Source organism: Drosophila mauritiana, chromosome 3R (assembly GCF_004382145.1).
Source record: "Drosophila mauritiana strain mau12 chromosome 3R, ASM438214v1, whole genome shotgun sequence".
Taxonomy (NCBI): Eukaryota; Metazoa; Arthropoda; class Insecta; order Diptera; family Drosophilidae; genus Drosophila; species Drosophila mauritiana.
Window position 1 is genome coordinate 17542913 of NC_046670.1, and position 13056 is coordinate 17555968.

A 13056-nucleotide genomic window follows, 5' to 3' on the forward strand; every position below is an offset into this window, starting at 1 on the left:
GTTTTGGGTAGTTCAATTATGCCAGAGCCAGTCCAGCTCTGCTGCACTGCATCCATAAAATATTAATCTGAGCATAATCCCTTCGTGGCAAAATGTAGGTTGACATTTTAAAATGCAATCTACTTTTAGTCTGTCATGTCGGAGTGACATTTAGCAACCGAAAACGCATCTGCTGCCAGGACGAAAATGTCGCAGTTGAGCCCGTAAAACCGCAGGCCGAAAAAACCACCAATGGTTTTCGACTGTCAGCAAAAGCGTTTTTTAAACAACGCCCGAAAATTGCCAAATAAATTCGGCTTACAGGCTACACGGCCCAGCCGAATCGAACATCGAATCGCACATAAATAGTGGCCAAAATGTTTGCTACCAGGACATCAGAACGGGTATGAATGTGGTTGCCGCTTTCGAATTGGCCGGGTGAAAAAAATAAAAAGGGAGTGTGCGTTAAATTTGCTTAAAATGAAGACTAATTGGAATTTCGTGTTGCCAGCATGGCTTCCCCCACAGTCACAATTTCCAGCCTCCCATTCTTCTCCTCATCTTCTCTGCGGCTGGCAAACGTGTTTAGGGGCTATGTCAACTACTTACAGCCCGGCCGGCAGCCCCAAATGTGCCTGTGCCTGTGCCTGTTCCTCCCCTGCACCATGACGCCATTCACACTTTGAACCCAATAAAGGCGTCAACATTCGCCATTTTGCGTTTGCAGAGCCCGGCTATCCTGCCAAAAAAAGAAAATAGGAAGGAAAAAAAGTTAGACGGGGCCGAGTGTCGTCACAAAAGTAGACTTTTTCCTTGGCTTCCTTGGAGCCTTGGATGTGGCACTGATTATAAATTTTATTTACACAGGCGTCGAGCATCGGGAATTCGCGTTTATGGTCCGTATAACAAAATTGTCTACAAATTGCGGGGGGCCAAGCGAAGCTGAGTTACTTATGCAAAGGACAACAGCAAATTGTGTGTGCGTTAACTGGGTTTATAGTTACTGGCCTCGGCTCAGTGGTTGCTTTTTAGTGGGACACTGTGACAGGATGGCAGAGGGATGTGCCTTTTGGGAAATAAGGCCGGTGAGTTTTATGTCTTTAACTCAGAGGTGAGGAAACGGAAATAAACTAGGTTGTTTCCTAACTTTTCTTGCATCACACACACTTCGTTTAATACCTTAAAGCGAACGACTGCATTTTTGGATTTTATTTACAAAATAATTTATATTTATTACAAGCATAATTACTTTTATCAAGCGCACGTCCTGATCGACAATACCGAATAAGCTTATCAGTGCTATTCGAATAGACATGAATAATTGTTTATGAATAGGAATGTTTCGACTACTTTCCCTCCAGCATGGCAATGCAATCGCAAACCTTGCTCAACAGTGTGCCATTGTTAACGATCGCCTGGTTCTTTTGCAACTCAAACAGACTGTGCACATCACGCTGCTCGAAGGCAGAATCTATGGCTTCGTTAAATAGGCTATCGAAAAGAAAGTTGTGCTACAGTTAAAGGGATAGGCACAAGCATATAAGTCTACTCACTTTGCTCGCATATACCAGATGACACGGCGATTGTCCCGACACCTTGGTATATACTTTCGCGCCTCCATTACATTGTCCTGTTTTAAGCACACCTCGACAAAGGGATCGTAGCCAATGGGGCTCTTTTTACTTTTGGCTAACTTATCCAACTCCTCCCACTTGTGTTGACTAGAAAGTGTGAGGATTCGCAGCCACCAGAACCGCCGATCGGGCACTTTAAAATCGCTTCTGATTCGCTCTGCCTCTTTCAGTTCGCCGATCAGCAGCAATTCCTGAATGGTCTCATGTATTGATAAGCCGTTTAAACTAACATTGTACTTGGTGCTTAGAGTCTTTTGCAGCTTGATCAATCGGCTGGTATCCGCACAAAGCTCCGCTTCCAACGTGCAACGACCTTGGGCATAGGCGTTTCCAATCATCGAAAGATTCGACTCCAAGCCTTCAGTTTCAATGGCATTCTGAAAGTGATACTCAGCGATTGCCTTTTGGTCGTCCTCGGTGTTGTAAATGCCATAGAGTCCAGCTCTGTTGGATTCCCGCATTATCTTTTTGTATATGTTCAGAGCCAGTGGATGGTCCCTAATAGTCATCTAGAATTAATATTCAATTAGTAGATCATTAAACACACTTATTCAAAGAGAAAGCAAATGATTTACGTGCAAATTGGACAGCATCATGTGCATTTTCATCTCCAGGAGCACCTGGGTGATCAACTCTGTATCGCCGGACTGTGTGGCACTCCCCACCGCTCGATCAAACTTGCGCATCTTCAGAAGTAGTGGTACGTGAAGCGAAGCACGCGACTCGAGCTCTAGCAGCTTAATGGCCAGGTCATCTCGTCCAGCTTGATGCGCCTTTGACGCAATATTGCAGAACGAAATTCCCTCGACCGACGGATTCTTGAACTTTTCAGTTATCTTACGTGCCACTTCAGTATCATCTTAAAATAAAAAATTTGTTAGTATCAGTTCTAAGGACAAAAAGACAATAACTCACTGGGATCATTCATCACTTTATGGTAAGCCCAGTGTTCCAAGATCCAGGATTCGGGAAGATTTAAATGCTTGGCCACTTGTATCGCAATAGCATAGTGTTTGCGGAATACCAAGCGACTGAGTATTACCTCGGTATTAAGATGTGAGAATCTGAAAGAAAAGTATTGATGAAACCAATAATAAAAGTTTAAACAATGCTTACTGTTTGAAGGTGATGGGCATGGCGATTCGATCATGCCGCAAGGTGTTAAGAACCCTTAGTATTCGCATAATTCGCATATATTCATCGGGATTGTGGTTTCGAATAAAGCCTTTGCCAAAGTAGGCCGTCTAAAAGAAATGGAGAGGTTAAAAGAAATATAAGAAATTGATTACTATCTTACCCTGAGCAAGCTCTTTTGAGTTTCCGGACAAAACTCATATGAAGCCGCCTCAATACATTCGGACACTGCCAGATCGATCTTTTCCCGACACATGCTGAGATACTCATCCGACTTGTAGGACTTCTCCTCAAACTTTTTCTGCGCCTCAAAGAGATAGCTAGCCGGTTCCTGGCTGTTCACTGCAAATATGTTCTCAACGCATTTTGGCAGGCGCTGTATTATCTCATGCGAACTCTGAGTAATTATGCGAACGCCATCCATTTCAGCCACAAGGAACATCACCGGATCGTAGGGAAAGTCACTGCGATCAGCGTTGCGATTTACAATTAAGAGGTAAGATGGATATGAAATGACCACCGCATCCGCCTCGCTGTTGTCAGAGTTCATGATCCACTCCATTTGTAGGGGCATATCTTTACGTCCAGTATCGAATTCACAATACTTTTGCCGCAAATCTACGCTGCCCAGCCAAAGAAGACCGGTGTTGGTGTACAGGGCCAAGTGCTGGTGGTTGTACGACACAGATATCTTTATGATTCGCTCGTGCGGTTTCTCAAAGAGATTGGCGGTAATAGTTCCCACAGTTTCGCCTGGAAACAGCTTTATGACCTCTCGATCCCTTCCCAGCAGACAGTAGCTGTTGCGTCCCTCGGTTACGATCTCCCAGCAGGAACAGTTCATGCTGGAATCTGTTGAGCAATGACATAATATTCTTTTTGGATTTTAATGGACATTGTCTTTCTTACTGGGAATATCCGGTAGCTTTCTTTCAGTCTTGCTGCTGTTCTGTTTGAGAAAAACCCGACCGGATGTGGTCATTACAGCCACTCCTGTGCCAGCTGAAGACTGGAACACCTTGCCCTCCACAATCTTTGTGACACTGGCCTCATCGCCGATGCTGTAGGACTCCTTTTCCCGACCAAACATGTCGTACACAAAGACGGTGGCGTTCTCCTGGATGCAGATAAGCTCCTCCATGTCTGACCAGCCCATTGCAATAAGTTTGCCATGGTTCCACTGCGGTGATTTAAATACTTTAGATAATATCTCTTACATTCGGAAAACTCACCAATATGTGACCCATTTCCCTGCCGGTGGTGTCAAAGATGCGAATCATTGGTCTGGCGGTACCCTTAACCGGCACCAATTTGGTGGGATCACGCGTGACTGCCAGTGGTCCTCCATAGGGAGCCACTTCCACCCACATATACTCCAAGTCCAAGTCCAGCGGCCAATCGGGCGTAGCCAGTTCCACTTTTCTGTGAATGGGATTAATGGGCGTATCCTTCAGTTGGTTTGTATGGAACGGATGGATTGGGAATTACCCACCTGTAGTAGTCCGGTCGCACCTTGAACCACTCCCCCGTATTGTACATGATAGGCATGTTGTCTGAGTTCTTAGTTCCTTATTTTAATCGAAAAACATTAGTCTTATTCGCTTGCATTTTTCATCCACAGTTTGCAGCGCAACAGCTGATTTTTCAGAGTTGTCACTCGACATCAGCAGATTTGCAATCCATCGATATTTCTCATTATCGATATTTTTAAAAGTTGTTTGTAACCGTTGAGGCTAGCTTAATTTCACAATTACATTTTTTTTAATTTAAAGCCGATTAACTTTACATTAGTAAATACCTTAAGTATTATTTTTTTTTAAATAAAATACATAAATATATGAAACAAGGAACGCATTCTCTATGAAGTATATTACTTTTAAAGTTCGAGTAAACAAAATATAAATAAAATATTTTTAAATAATATAAGATTAAGTAGACTAATTTTTTTAAATTTAGCATAACGATTACAATCAACAAGAGCAGGGGAAATAATCGATGGTGTAATCGATGGTTGGGACACTAATAAGCGCCTCGTTTCACATGTGAAGGGCCCAATTTCACTGGCCAGTATTAAATTATCTGTTAAATTCTTAACAATCAGACTGACGAAATGGCTGACACCAAGGAGACGATTGTGGAGGGCGTGGAGGCGTTGACACTGAATGGAAAACCGGACGCAGAACCCGTGGAAACGGGAACGGATGCCCAGGCACAGGAGGGAGCCACTGCACCCACAGAAGATGTTGTGGATCCATGGAATGTGGCCAGCAGCAATGACGCGGGCGTCGACTATGATAAGCTGATAAGTAAGAAGACATTTGCAGAGCAACTAATTAATGTAGTTAATCAACTGATTTAATCTCCCCATGTTGACACGTTGCAGAACGCTTTGGCTCCAGCAAAATCGATGAGGAGCTCATTGCGCGTTTCGAGAAAATCACAGGGAAGCCCGCCCACCACTTCATCCGAAGGGGCATGTTCTTCTCGCACCGGGATCTGCATACGATTCTCACACTGCGCGAACAGGGCAAACCCTTCTATTTGTACACGGGTCGCGGTCCCAGTTCCGGATCCCTGCACGTGGGCCATCTTGTGCCCTTCATCATGACTAAGTGGCTACAGGAGACCTTCGATGTGCCGCTGGTTATTCAATTGACCGACGACGAGAAGACCTTATGGAAGGATCTGAAAGTGGAGGATGCCATCAAGCTTGGACGTGAAAACGCCAAGGATATTGTGGCCATGGGATTCGATGTCAATAAGACGTTCATTTTCAACAACCTGGAATTCGTGGGGTAAGTTAATCCATTTGCTTTTTACCTGTACAATTTATCATATATCCGTTGCTTACAGCAAATGTCCTGCCATGTACCAGAACATCATTCGCATCCAGAAGTGCGTTACCTTCAATCAGGTGAAGGGCATCTTTGGCTTCGGGGATTCAGACATCATTGGCAAGATTGGTTTCCCAGCCGCTCAAGCAGCTCCCGCGATTTCCAGCACCTTCCCCTTCATCTTCGGCAACAGGAAGGTGCACTGCCTCATCCCGTGCGCCATCGATCAGGACCCATATTTCCGCATGACTCGCGATGTGGCTCCACGTCTTGGTTTTCCCAAATGCGCGCTCATCCACTCGACCTTCTTCCCGGCGCTGCAGGGTGCCAAGACGAAGATGTCGGCTAGCGACCAGAACTCGGCCGTTTTTCTGACGGACACGCCCAAGCAGATTAAGAACAAGATCAACAAGTACGCCTTCTCCGGAGGACGCGTAACTGTGGAGGAACACCGCAAGCTGGGCGGAGTGCCGGAGGTTGATGTGTCCTATCAGCTGCTGAAGTTCTTCCTGGAGGACGATGCCAAGTTGGAGGAGGTGAGAGTGGCTTACAGCAAAGGCGAAATGCTCACGGGCGAGATCAAGAAGCTGGCAGTTGAGGTAAGTGCAATGGTGATGCCACAATCTCAAAATCATTAATATTAATAATTAATGTGCTCAAACGTTCATCTTAGACGCTCACACCCATTGTGGAACAGCATCAGGCCGCCCGCAAGCTGGTTACGGACGAAGTGCTGGACAAGTACTTCGAACTGCGACCCCTGAAGTTCGGAAGTTAGAACGCCAGGCGAGTTGAGGTACCTGCATTTGCTTGACATCGATTCTTACTACAAGTTTATATGTTTAACTTAAATCAAACTAAGCGAAATTAGTTCAACACCGAACCGACTAAGGCACTCCTATGTAAATAGCTATACAGAATTGATCTATGCCTTGGCTCTGAGTCCGTGTGGCGCCCACTTAATGCATCGTTGTACTCGCTATTTATTTTATTTTTTACACAGCGTGTTTATTTTTATAAAGCAGAAAACAATAAACTTCGGCTTCGATTTGCAATTGCCACCGCAGTGACCCACATTTGGGAAGTTGTTAGCAAGTCTATAAATTTTCCTGGAAACCCGAAACGTTCAGCCAAGGAGAGAAACAAAGCACCGCTCTAGGTTTCCCTAGAAACTACACTCTGCTCATATTCATTTCCGATTCCGCGCAAAGGTGCCTCTCTGGTTAGCCAGCTAGCAAAATAACTCTCGACTTCTCAAAAATGTAAGTAATTTTCTCACTTCTAGTTGTGGGTTGTTTTTTCTGGTAACCCGAGATCTTGCACATGAATTGAATTTCGCGGGCTATCAGTAGATATTCTTTTCGTTTTCCCCTTGCGGCTTATGTTTTTAGGAATTCTAAATTTTCGGAAGAAGAAAAAAAATTGCTAATTAATTTCCATTAATTAAAAAAGAGATTTAGTAATAATTGATAATGTGCTCCATATTTCAAATAACCATTTGAAAATTGACATTAAAGCGAAAACTAACTAATTTAATTAAAATTTTTAGAATAAAGATACTTGCAGGAATCATAAAAATAGGTATGGAATATATAATATACATAATATAATTTTTTAATAGGATTATAAGAGCACTTAGCTAGCGATCACTGTTTTTCATTGACTTGAGAAAAACCGAATTAGTTTGAAATTAGAATTGGGCGAAGTTCGGAGCTAGATTGGCCAGGCTTAGGCTTCTTACCTTCATATAGACGAACCTATATTCATAACTGGCTATATGGATATGTGTGTATTTTTTAATTAAGTCAAAACACTTGTGTTTACATGCGTCGAAAATACACTCTTACATATGGGCTGAGCTCCAGTGTGGGTGTTTGTACATAGCGACGATCAAAAAGAAAAACTCAAACTGAAGTTGTGGCGACGATCGTCGATCGCTGATCCCAGAGAGGGATCCGACATAAGTCGGACGCAACTCCAGCCTGCCACACGCGCCTCGATCACCATCCGCTGCCGTCGGAGTCGGATCGATCGGACAATAGCGAGGAAATTAAGCCGCTTTGTTTGCACAGCGATTGGATGGGACAAAAGGACCCTCGACGACAAGTTGGTCCCCTATAGATCACCTGTTGACACACGTACAAAGCGGTGGCCTCTTGAACTATTGAACTAGACGAGATGTGGCCCTCATCAACCCCGGATGAGTAGTCACGTCTCGAATCGATGGATCGATGGTGAGCCATTCATCACGATCGCCAGAGTCGTCTCTAATGCACTAAAAGTAAGCAAAACAAAAAGGTACAAGCTAAAAAAGAACCAACCGAGTCCAGGTAAACCTGCTGCAGTCCGGCCACAACTCTTGATCGGTCATTCGAAAAGCGGCTTAAGCGATGACGGATCAACTGCTGAGCTCCACGGCCGGCGTACCGGGTGATCCACCGGCAGTTCTGGTGCCCGTGTCAGCCTCCACGGGTGGACCCTATTTGAGCGGTGGATCCGAAGGCGAGGCGGAATCATCGGAACAGCCCGTTCTTCTAGAGCTCGGTGCCCCTCAATCGTCAAATTGTCAGGCAGTTAGTCTCAACTACACCCTAACCGCGGATGGAGCAGGCTTGTTGGCATATGCGCCAACTCATCCGCACAGCTACTCACCCAACCTGATGGGTGGCTACGAGAAGGAAGCGCACAATATGGGTCTGTTGCCACCCACTTATAGCGTCATACCTCAGCCAGTGTCGATGTGGCATGCTGGCCAGGTGGCCACCGGTTCGCCAGTGGGCCTGGAGTGCAACAAACCCAGTGAGCTGGTGCCTCCGCCCATGTATATGAGCTATAGCGGCGGTAGTATAGCCAATAGCACTGAGGTGGACATCGCCAAGGAGCACAATCCTGCCTGGCGGGAGAAGGCGCTGCAAATGGAGAAGGACTACCGACGCACCGCCTGCGATCGGGAAAGAACCAGGATGCGGGACATGAACCGAGCCTTTGACTTACTGCGCTCCAAGCTGCCCATATCCAAGCCCAATGGGAAAAAGTACTCGAAAATCGAGAGTTTGAGGTAAGTGAAATTATCTGCGTAGAGCTCAGTAATATATTTATTTGATATTTGCCTATCCAGGATTGCCATCAACTACATCAATCACCTGCAGGCCATGCTCCGGGAGAGCTCCGTGGGCCAAAATGGCAGTGGATGCTGTGCCTGGAGCGGCGGAAGTAGTTCACCCTATGATAATGGCAACGATCATTGGGGAGCGTAATTTAAATTAACGAATATCTAAGGGAATTCATTTAAATAATCAACTAAAAACTTGTGTTATGTTATATCCGCAGTTTGCCAAAGTCATTCCATGAACCTTTAGAAATAAAGGTGCATAGAAATTCGCTAAAATTTACGATTTTGAAAAGAAAAAATTTAAATAGCTTTAATTTTATATTAGTCTATCATGTTAACCTTTTTATAAGTGCAATAATTGAATAAATGATGAAGAATAACACCTATGATATCCATTATTATTTGCCCCAATAACTAGATTAAGAAACCAGACGTAACTTTGTCTTTTTAGGCTATATATATTTAACTTTACTTTTCAACACTTCACATTTTGATAATTTACATATGATGAATCGTTTGAAGAACTGACTGACTTGGCGAGTATGTTGTGCATATTCGTATATATATAAACCTAAAAAGTACAACAAAACAGGAAAATGTAACAAATTGCTATGGAATTGTTGCGACGCCCGCAACTGCATCGAAAACTGATAAGTTTGTTAATACTTATTTATAGATAATAAAACCAACTACTGCGACAGCTGTTCGCACACACACAAACACACAATTTATCCGCTGTTGGATTGAAGTAGAAGTTGGCCAATTTCAACTTAAAAGGGGGACGAAATAACAAAGCGTAACGCAAGCTCCTCTCGCTCCTCCTGCTCCTCTCGCTTCTCAACTCCTCCTGCTCCTCCTTAGTTGTCCTTCTTGATGCGTGTGGAGGTCATGCGGTAGATGATGGAGTCCCTGCCGGGATCCATGGCAGCGATGGCATAGCAGATGGCCAGCAGCGACAGTCCGAAGACGACCATGAACCACAGGATGATGTTGAAGATCACCGGGTAGTCGCTGCCGTAGTAGACGGCCAAGTTGTAGGGATTGGTGGTGGAAGCGGCAATGGTGTCACGCTTGGCACGCGATGCTGCCACGTCCTTCTCCGTGGTCTGGACAAACAGAACCGAGTCGCTGGACTTCTGGGAGGCAGCAAGCAGGCGGCTGATAGCGGCCGACAGCAATTTGTTGGCCTCATCCACGGCCACGGACTTCTCGCCATGAGCCTTGGCCACTCCATCGACGGAAACGCGCAGCATCAGGACATTCGAGGGCTTGGCCATCTCAGCCAGATGATCGGCGGCACTGTTGATGAATCCAACCTCCTGCAGGAACTGCTTGTCAGCGGTGTGCAGAGAGGGGTTCAGGTGCTTGGTGGGCTTGGCGGCTGGGGCTTCGAAATCACCGAAGCAGGACTTCCAGGCTTGAACCTATAAAAAATATGCGTTTAATTATACATAGGTCTCTACTTTAGATGCGTAGGGGGAAGGCACTATGAATAACTCTATAAATCATGTGATTTTATAACTATCCATCATGTTGAAGATTTAAGTTTGGAAAGTTATAGTAGAGAAGCGCCTTTAAACAAACTCTAAGATTAAGATCATGTTTTCAGCCACTTAAAGCGGTTTGGCTAATTAGTTAACTGAAATGTGCTTTTCCCCTTGAAGACACCACTTACGCCATCGTCAAACTGCTCAAAGTTAATATCGCAGACGGGCTCGTTGGCTGCCTCCAGTTCGGCGGCCAGGGCGTTCAGAGAGGCGTCCGTTCCGGAGCCTGTCAGCTCGTAGGTCTTGACGTTGCCGGCGGTGGTCACGTGACCAATGCCCTGGACATGCACCAGAATGACGCCCTTGGCTAGGTTGAAGGGATCGTTGATGGTCAGGCCGTTCCAGTTGGTGTCGCCGCTGACGGCGTTGCCCATGGAAGCGTAGAGCACATCACCAACGTAGTGGCTTTCCAGTGCATCGTTGCCCTTGAAACTGATTGCCTTGGGACGGTTGAGCACGGTGAATTCGCCAGAGGCATTGACTGCAAAATAGGAAGAAATTGCTCATAAGTTCTGTAGAATCTAACATATTCGTCTCCTTTGTCCAAGATTCTGCGCATGCATGTGGGGAGCCCTTTGGAGTCCCGAGTTCTGGGTGTCACCACCCCCAAACGGGAATCGATGAGTACAGAATATCCACTTTGTGGCTGCTTTCCACTTGCTGCACATGCATTTCGCTTGATTATTGATGACAGATCTACTTACTGGCCGCTATAAACAGCGAGAAAATCACGAAAACTCTCAACATTTTCAGTTTTCCGCTGGACTTTTAATCATATGACGAACGACTGCAAAGAAAACCTTTTCTCTTCCCCGATATCTCCCTGACTATCATGTGATGAACAGGGTTGTTGGGGGCAGTTATCGAATGTGTATCAGTAGGGTTGTCGAGGAGTGCGAACTATCGATTGTAATGGTATTTATAGTTTTTTAATTTATTATGTATTTTTATTTATTCATTAATTTTTATGTAAGTAATATTTATGTGTGCTCACATCGATTTTAAATAACACTTCTGGGCATTGCATTAACGATTATTAAAAAGATTTTAGTAATCAGGCTTAAAATAATTTATTTTGTAATCACCTTTACAAAGTTAAATGTAATAAATCTATGTTGAATTTAAGACAGACGTTTTCGAACATTTTCGACATTTTAACATTTCAAAGTTATCTATAGTTAAAATACATTTTAATCGCGTAGGGCGTCGATTTCCAGTCGAAGCTTCTGAATCTTAAGCAAAGTCAGTGTGCGCTCTACTTTCAGATTGTCTGTTTCCGTTTTGAGAAACTTGGTCTTACTCTGGAACTGACTGATCTCGGCTCGCACCTTTTCTGCTCGCAATGCAGCTAAGCCATTTCTTGGCCTGGCCTCGATGATTGTCGCCGATCCATTGGCCAAGTCATCCGGGTTTTGCTGCAATATGTAATGCTGCTCGATAGGCGTTAAAATGTCTTAGATACTTGGCGAATTGTGAATATTTACTTCTTTGCTTTCGTCCAGGTACTCAGAAAATTCGGGATTTTTTATCTCAACGTTGGAAATTTCAAATTCCAAATTTTGCTCGCCAGACTCTTCCGTTTTGGTCAGCTTCCTTTTGCGAATTTCCCGTTTCACTCTGGGTTGCTCCTTGGGCGCCTCAGCCTCGTCAGCATCGTCCAGAATTTGTTGTATCTGGAATAAATAATAACCATAATGTAAGTATTTGATTTAATTAACGCATTTTCCAACTGCGTACCTTAACAATGATCTCCTTTCCTTCGTTGGCATTATCCAAGCCGCCATCATCATCGCCAGAAATCTTCTGGATCTGCATAAAAAATATATTTTTGAGTGTAAGCATTAGTGTTCTATAATAAGTAACATTTGATTTACATATGAATGTAGAAGATATGGGGTAGTAATTTCAAAAGTCAAATCATTAAGCACTAGAGTGTATTCGGAAAAAGTTCGAACCGAATATTTGTCAAATTACTTGGGGTTGACATTATAGTGTGCAAAGTATCTTTGGGATTTATTTTGAAGTGCATTTGTCCACTGGAGTCCTAGACCAGACATATACATACATCCAATGTATCCACATTGGAAGCATCGAGTTACCTTAATCCTGGGAGCCTCGTCATGATCCTTCTCGTCGGCAGAAGTGTACATTACAGCGCTTCTACTTCGCCGAGCATCGCAGGTTTGCCTACAATTTAATAAGAATTACTTGACGCATGTAAACACAATGTTTGGTGTATGCTTGTATGGTTACCTGTGTAACGATAGCCGGGATAGCGCCGTATTTTGGAGTACTTTTTCGCAGAAATGACAGGTGGCCGAGTATTTGCCATTCTCCAAATTGGCGGTAAATCCATGGGTTCTGTAAAAATCCTCTGACTTCTTTCTGGGCATTTTAAAATGCAACAATCGCAGTAAGTTCCAATGTACTATACACGATGCAAATAAAAATGGCTTCACTACAGATGCATGTAAAATCCACGCTTGCATACGATAGACATATATCGACATATCGATAAAACAATTTTGGGATTGATCAGTTCGATGCGGTGAACGATGAACGCTCTTCAATATAGTCTATTTTTTAAAGGTCCACACATACATTTTTAGTTATATTCATTGTACTATTAGCTGCCCGATAAATTAATAGTTAAATATTCGAAGTTAAATATTAAACATAATGAAAGCACTTAAATCTTATATTTCTAAGCGAAACACCATAAACTTATTCTTTTCAAAAATTTTTTTTTAATGAGTAACGAATTTTTAGCCAGACAAAGTGATTTTTTACAATTCAGTCATTTCACAGATGATTAG

At 43.9% G+C, this 13056-nt stretch overlaps 5 protein-coding genes across 6 annotated transcripts; 2 read left to right on the forward strand and 3 right to left on the reverse strand.

Annotated features, from left to right (window-relative positions):
• Nucleotides 1-1173: 1173 nt before the first annotated feature.
• LOC117144546 (vacuolar protein sorting-associated protein 16 homolog) lies at nucleotides 1174-4395 on the reverse strand. Its single transcript, XM_033309782.1, has 9 exons — nucleotides 4240-4395; nucleotides 3980-4169; nucleotides 3657-3927; nucleotides 2911-3599; nucleotides 2730-2857; nucleotides 2529-2677; nucleotides 2189-2472; nucleotides 1533-2122; nucleotides 1174-1470 (listed from the first exon to the last, which is right to left on the reverse strand). Exons 1-9 carry the CDS (start codon nucleotides 4293-4295, stop codon nucleotides 1326-1328), a joined length of 2502 nt encoding a protein of 833 aa, XP_033165673.1. The 5' UTR covers nucleotides 4296-4395; the 3' UTR covers nucleotides 1174-1325.
• A 368-nt stretch (nucleotides 4396-4763) lies between these two features.
• On the forward strand, nucleotides 4764-6647 carry LOC117144832 (tryptophan--tRNA ligase, cytoplasmic). The gene is made up of 4 exons (XM_033310217.1): nucleotides 4764-5053; nucleotides 5131-5542; nucleotides 5601-6180; nucleotides 6255-6647. Exons 1-4 carry the CDS (start codon nucleotides 4858-4860, stop codon nucleotides 6357-6359), a joined length of 1293 nt encoding a protein of 430 aa, XP_033166108.1. The 5' UTR covers nucleotides 4764-4857; the 3' UTR covers nucleotides 6360-6647.
• A 539-nt stretch (nucleotides 6648-7186) lies between these two features.
• Nucleotides 7187-9073, forward strand: LOC117144315. The gene is made up of 2 exons (XM_033309426.1): nucleotides 7187-8639; nucleotides 8700-9073. Exons 1-2 carry the CDS (start codon nucleotides 7972-7974, stop codon nucleotides 8836-8838), a joined length of 807 nt encoding a protein of 268 aa, XP_033165317.1. The 5' UTR covers nucleotides 7187-7971; the 3' UTR covers nucleotides 8839-9073.
• Nucleotides 9074-9131: 58 nt separating this feature from the next.
• On the reverse strand, nucleotides 9132-11071 carry LOC117144314 (ATPase H(+)-transporting accessory protein 2). The gene is made up of 3 exons (XM_033309425.1): nucleotides 10945-11071; nucleotides 10369-10721; nucleotides 9132-10117 (listed from the first exon to the last, which is right to left on the reverse strand). Exons 1-3 carry the CDS (start codon nucleotides 10985-10987, stop codon nucleotides 9551-9553), a joined length of 963 nt encoding a protein of 320 aa, XP_033165316.1. The 5' UTR covers nucleotides 10988-11071; the 3' UTR covers nucleotides 9132-9550.
• A 223-nt stretch (nucleotides 11072-11294) lies between these two features.
• Nucleotides 11295-12713, reverse strand: LOC117145216. 2 transcript variants are annotated; one of them, XM_033310784.1, is made up of 5 exons: nucleotides 12494-12713; nucleotides 12340-12427; nucleotides 11978-12049; nucleotides 11725-11913; nucleotides 11295-11655 (listed from the first exon to the last, which is right to left on the reverse strand). In XM_033310784.1, exons 1-5 carry the CDS (start codon nucleotides 12631-12633, stop codon nucleotides 11431-11433), a joined length of 714 nt encoding a protein of 237 aa, XP_033166675.1. In that variant the 5' UTR covers nucleotides 12634-12713; the 3' UTR covers nucleotides 11295-11430. The 2 variants fall into 2 exon arrangements, with proteins under 2 accessions (XP_033166675.1, XP_033166674.1); XM_033310783.1 differs by having other exon boundaries at nucleotides 11295-11670; nucleotides 12494-12710.
• Between the last annotated feature and the right edge of the window lie 343 nt (nucleotides 12714-13056).

What these genes read in the sequence shown, in the direction of transcription:
- LOC117144546 (XM_033309782.1), bottom strand. Translation starts at nt 4,295, where the DNA reads ATGCCTATCATGTACAATACGGGGGAGTGGTTCAAGGTGCGACCGGAC. An exon ending in AAAGCTACCGGATATTCCCA is followed by an intron (nt 3,600 to 3,656) that starts GTAAGAAAGACA and finishes ATTGCTCAACAG; the next exon opens with ATTCCAGCATGAACTGTTCC. An exon ending in TAAAGTGATGAATGATCCCA is followed by an intron (nt 2,473 to 2,528) that starts GTGAGTTATTGT and finishes TTTTATTTTAAG; the next exon opens with ATGATACTGAAGTGGCACGT.
- LOC117144832 (XM_033310217.1), top strand. Translation starts at nt 4,858, where the DNA reads ATGGCTGACACCAAGGAGACGATTGTGGAGGGCGTGGAGGCGTTGACA. An exon ending in AACAACCTGGAATTCGTGGG is followed by an intron (nt 5,543 to 5,600) that starts GTAAGTTAATCC and finishes CGTTGCTTACAG; the next exon opens with CAAATGTCCTGCCATGTACC. An exon ending in TCAAGAAGCTGGCAGTTGAG is followed by an intron (nt 6,181 to 6,254) that starts GTAAGTGCAATG and finishes CGTTCATCTTAG; the next exon opens with ACGCTCACACCCATTGTGGA.
- LOC117144315 (XM_033309426.1), top strand. Translation starts at nt 7,972, where the DNA reads ATGACGGATCAACTGCTGAGCTCCACGGCCGGCGTACCGGGTGATCCA. An exon ending in TCGAAAATCGAGAGTTTGAG is followed by an intron (nt 8,640 to 8,699) that starts GTAAGTGAAATT and finishes TTGCCTATCCAG; the next exon opens with GATTGCCATCAACTACATCA.
- LOC117144314 (XM_033309425.1), bottom strand. Translation starts at nt 10,987, where the DNA reads ATGTTGAGAGTTTTCGTGATTTTCTCGCTGTTTATAGCGGCCA. An exon ending in CTCGCTGTTTATAGCGGCCA is followed by an intron (nt 10,722 to 10,944) that starts GTAAGTAGATCT and finishes CCTATTTTGCAG; the next exon opens with TCAATGCCTCTGGCGAATTC. An exon ending in TTGAGCAGTTTGACGATGGC is followed by an intron (nt 10,118 to 10,368) that starts GTAAGTGGTGTC and finishes TATTTTTTATAG; the next exon opens with GTTCAAGCCTGGAAGTCCTG.
- LOC117145216 (XM_033310783.1), bottom strand. Translation starts at nt 12,633, where the DNA reads ATGCCCAGAAAGAAGTCAGAGGATTTTTACAGAACCCATGGATTTACC. An exon ending in GAAAGGAGATCATTGTTAAG is followed by an intron (nt 11,914 to 11,977) that starts GTACGCAGTTGG and finishes TATTTATTCCAG; the next exon opens with ATACAACAAATTCTGGACGA. An exon ending in ACCTGGACGAAAGCAAAGAA is followed by an intron (nt 11,671 to 11,724) that starts GTAAATATTCAC and finishes CCTATCGAGCAG; the next exon opens with CATTACATATTGCAGCAAAA.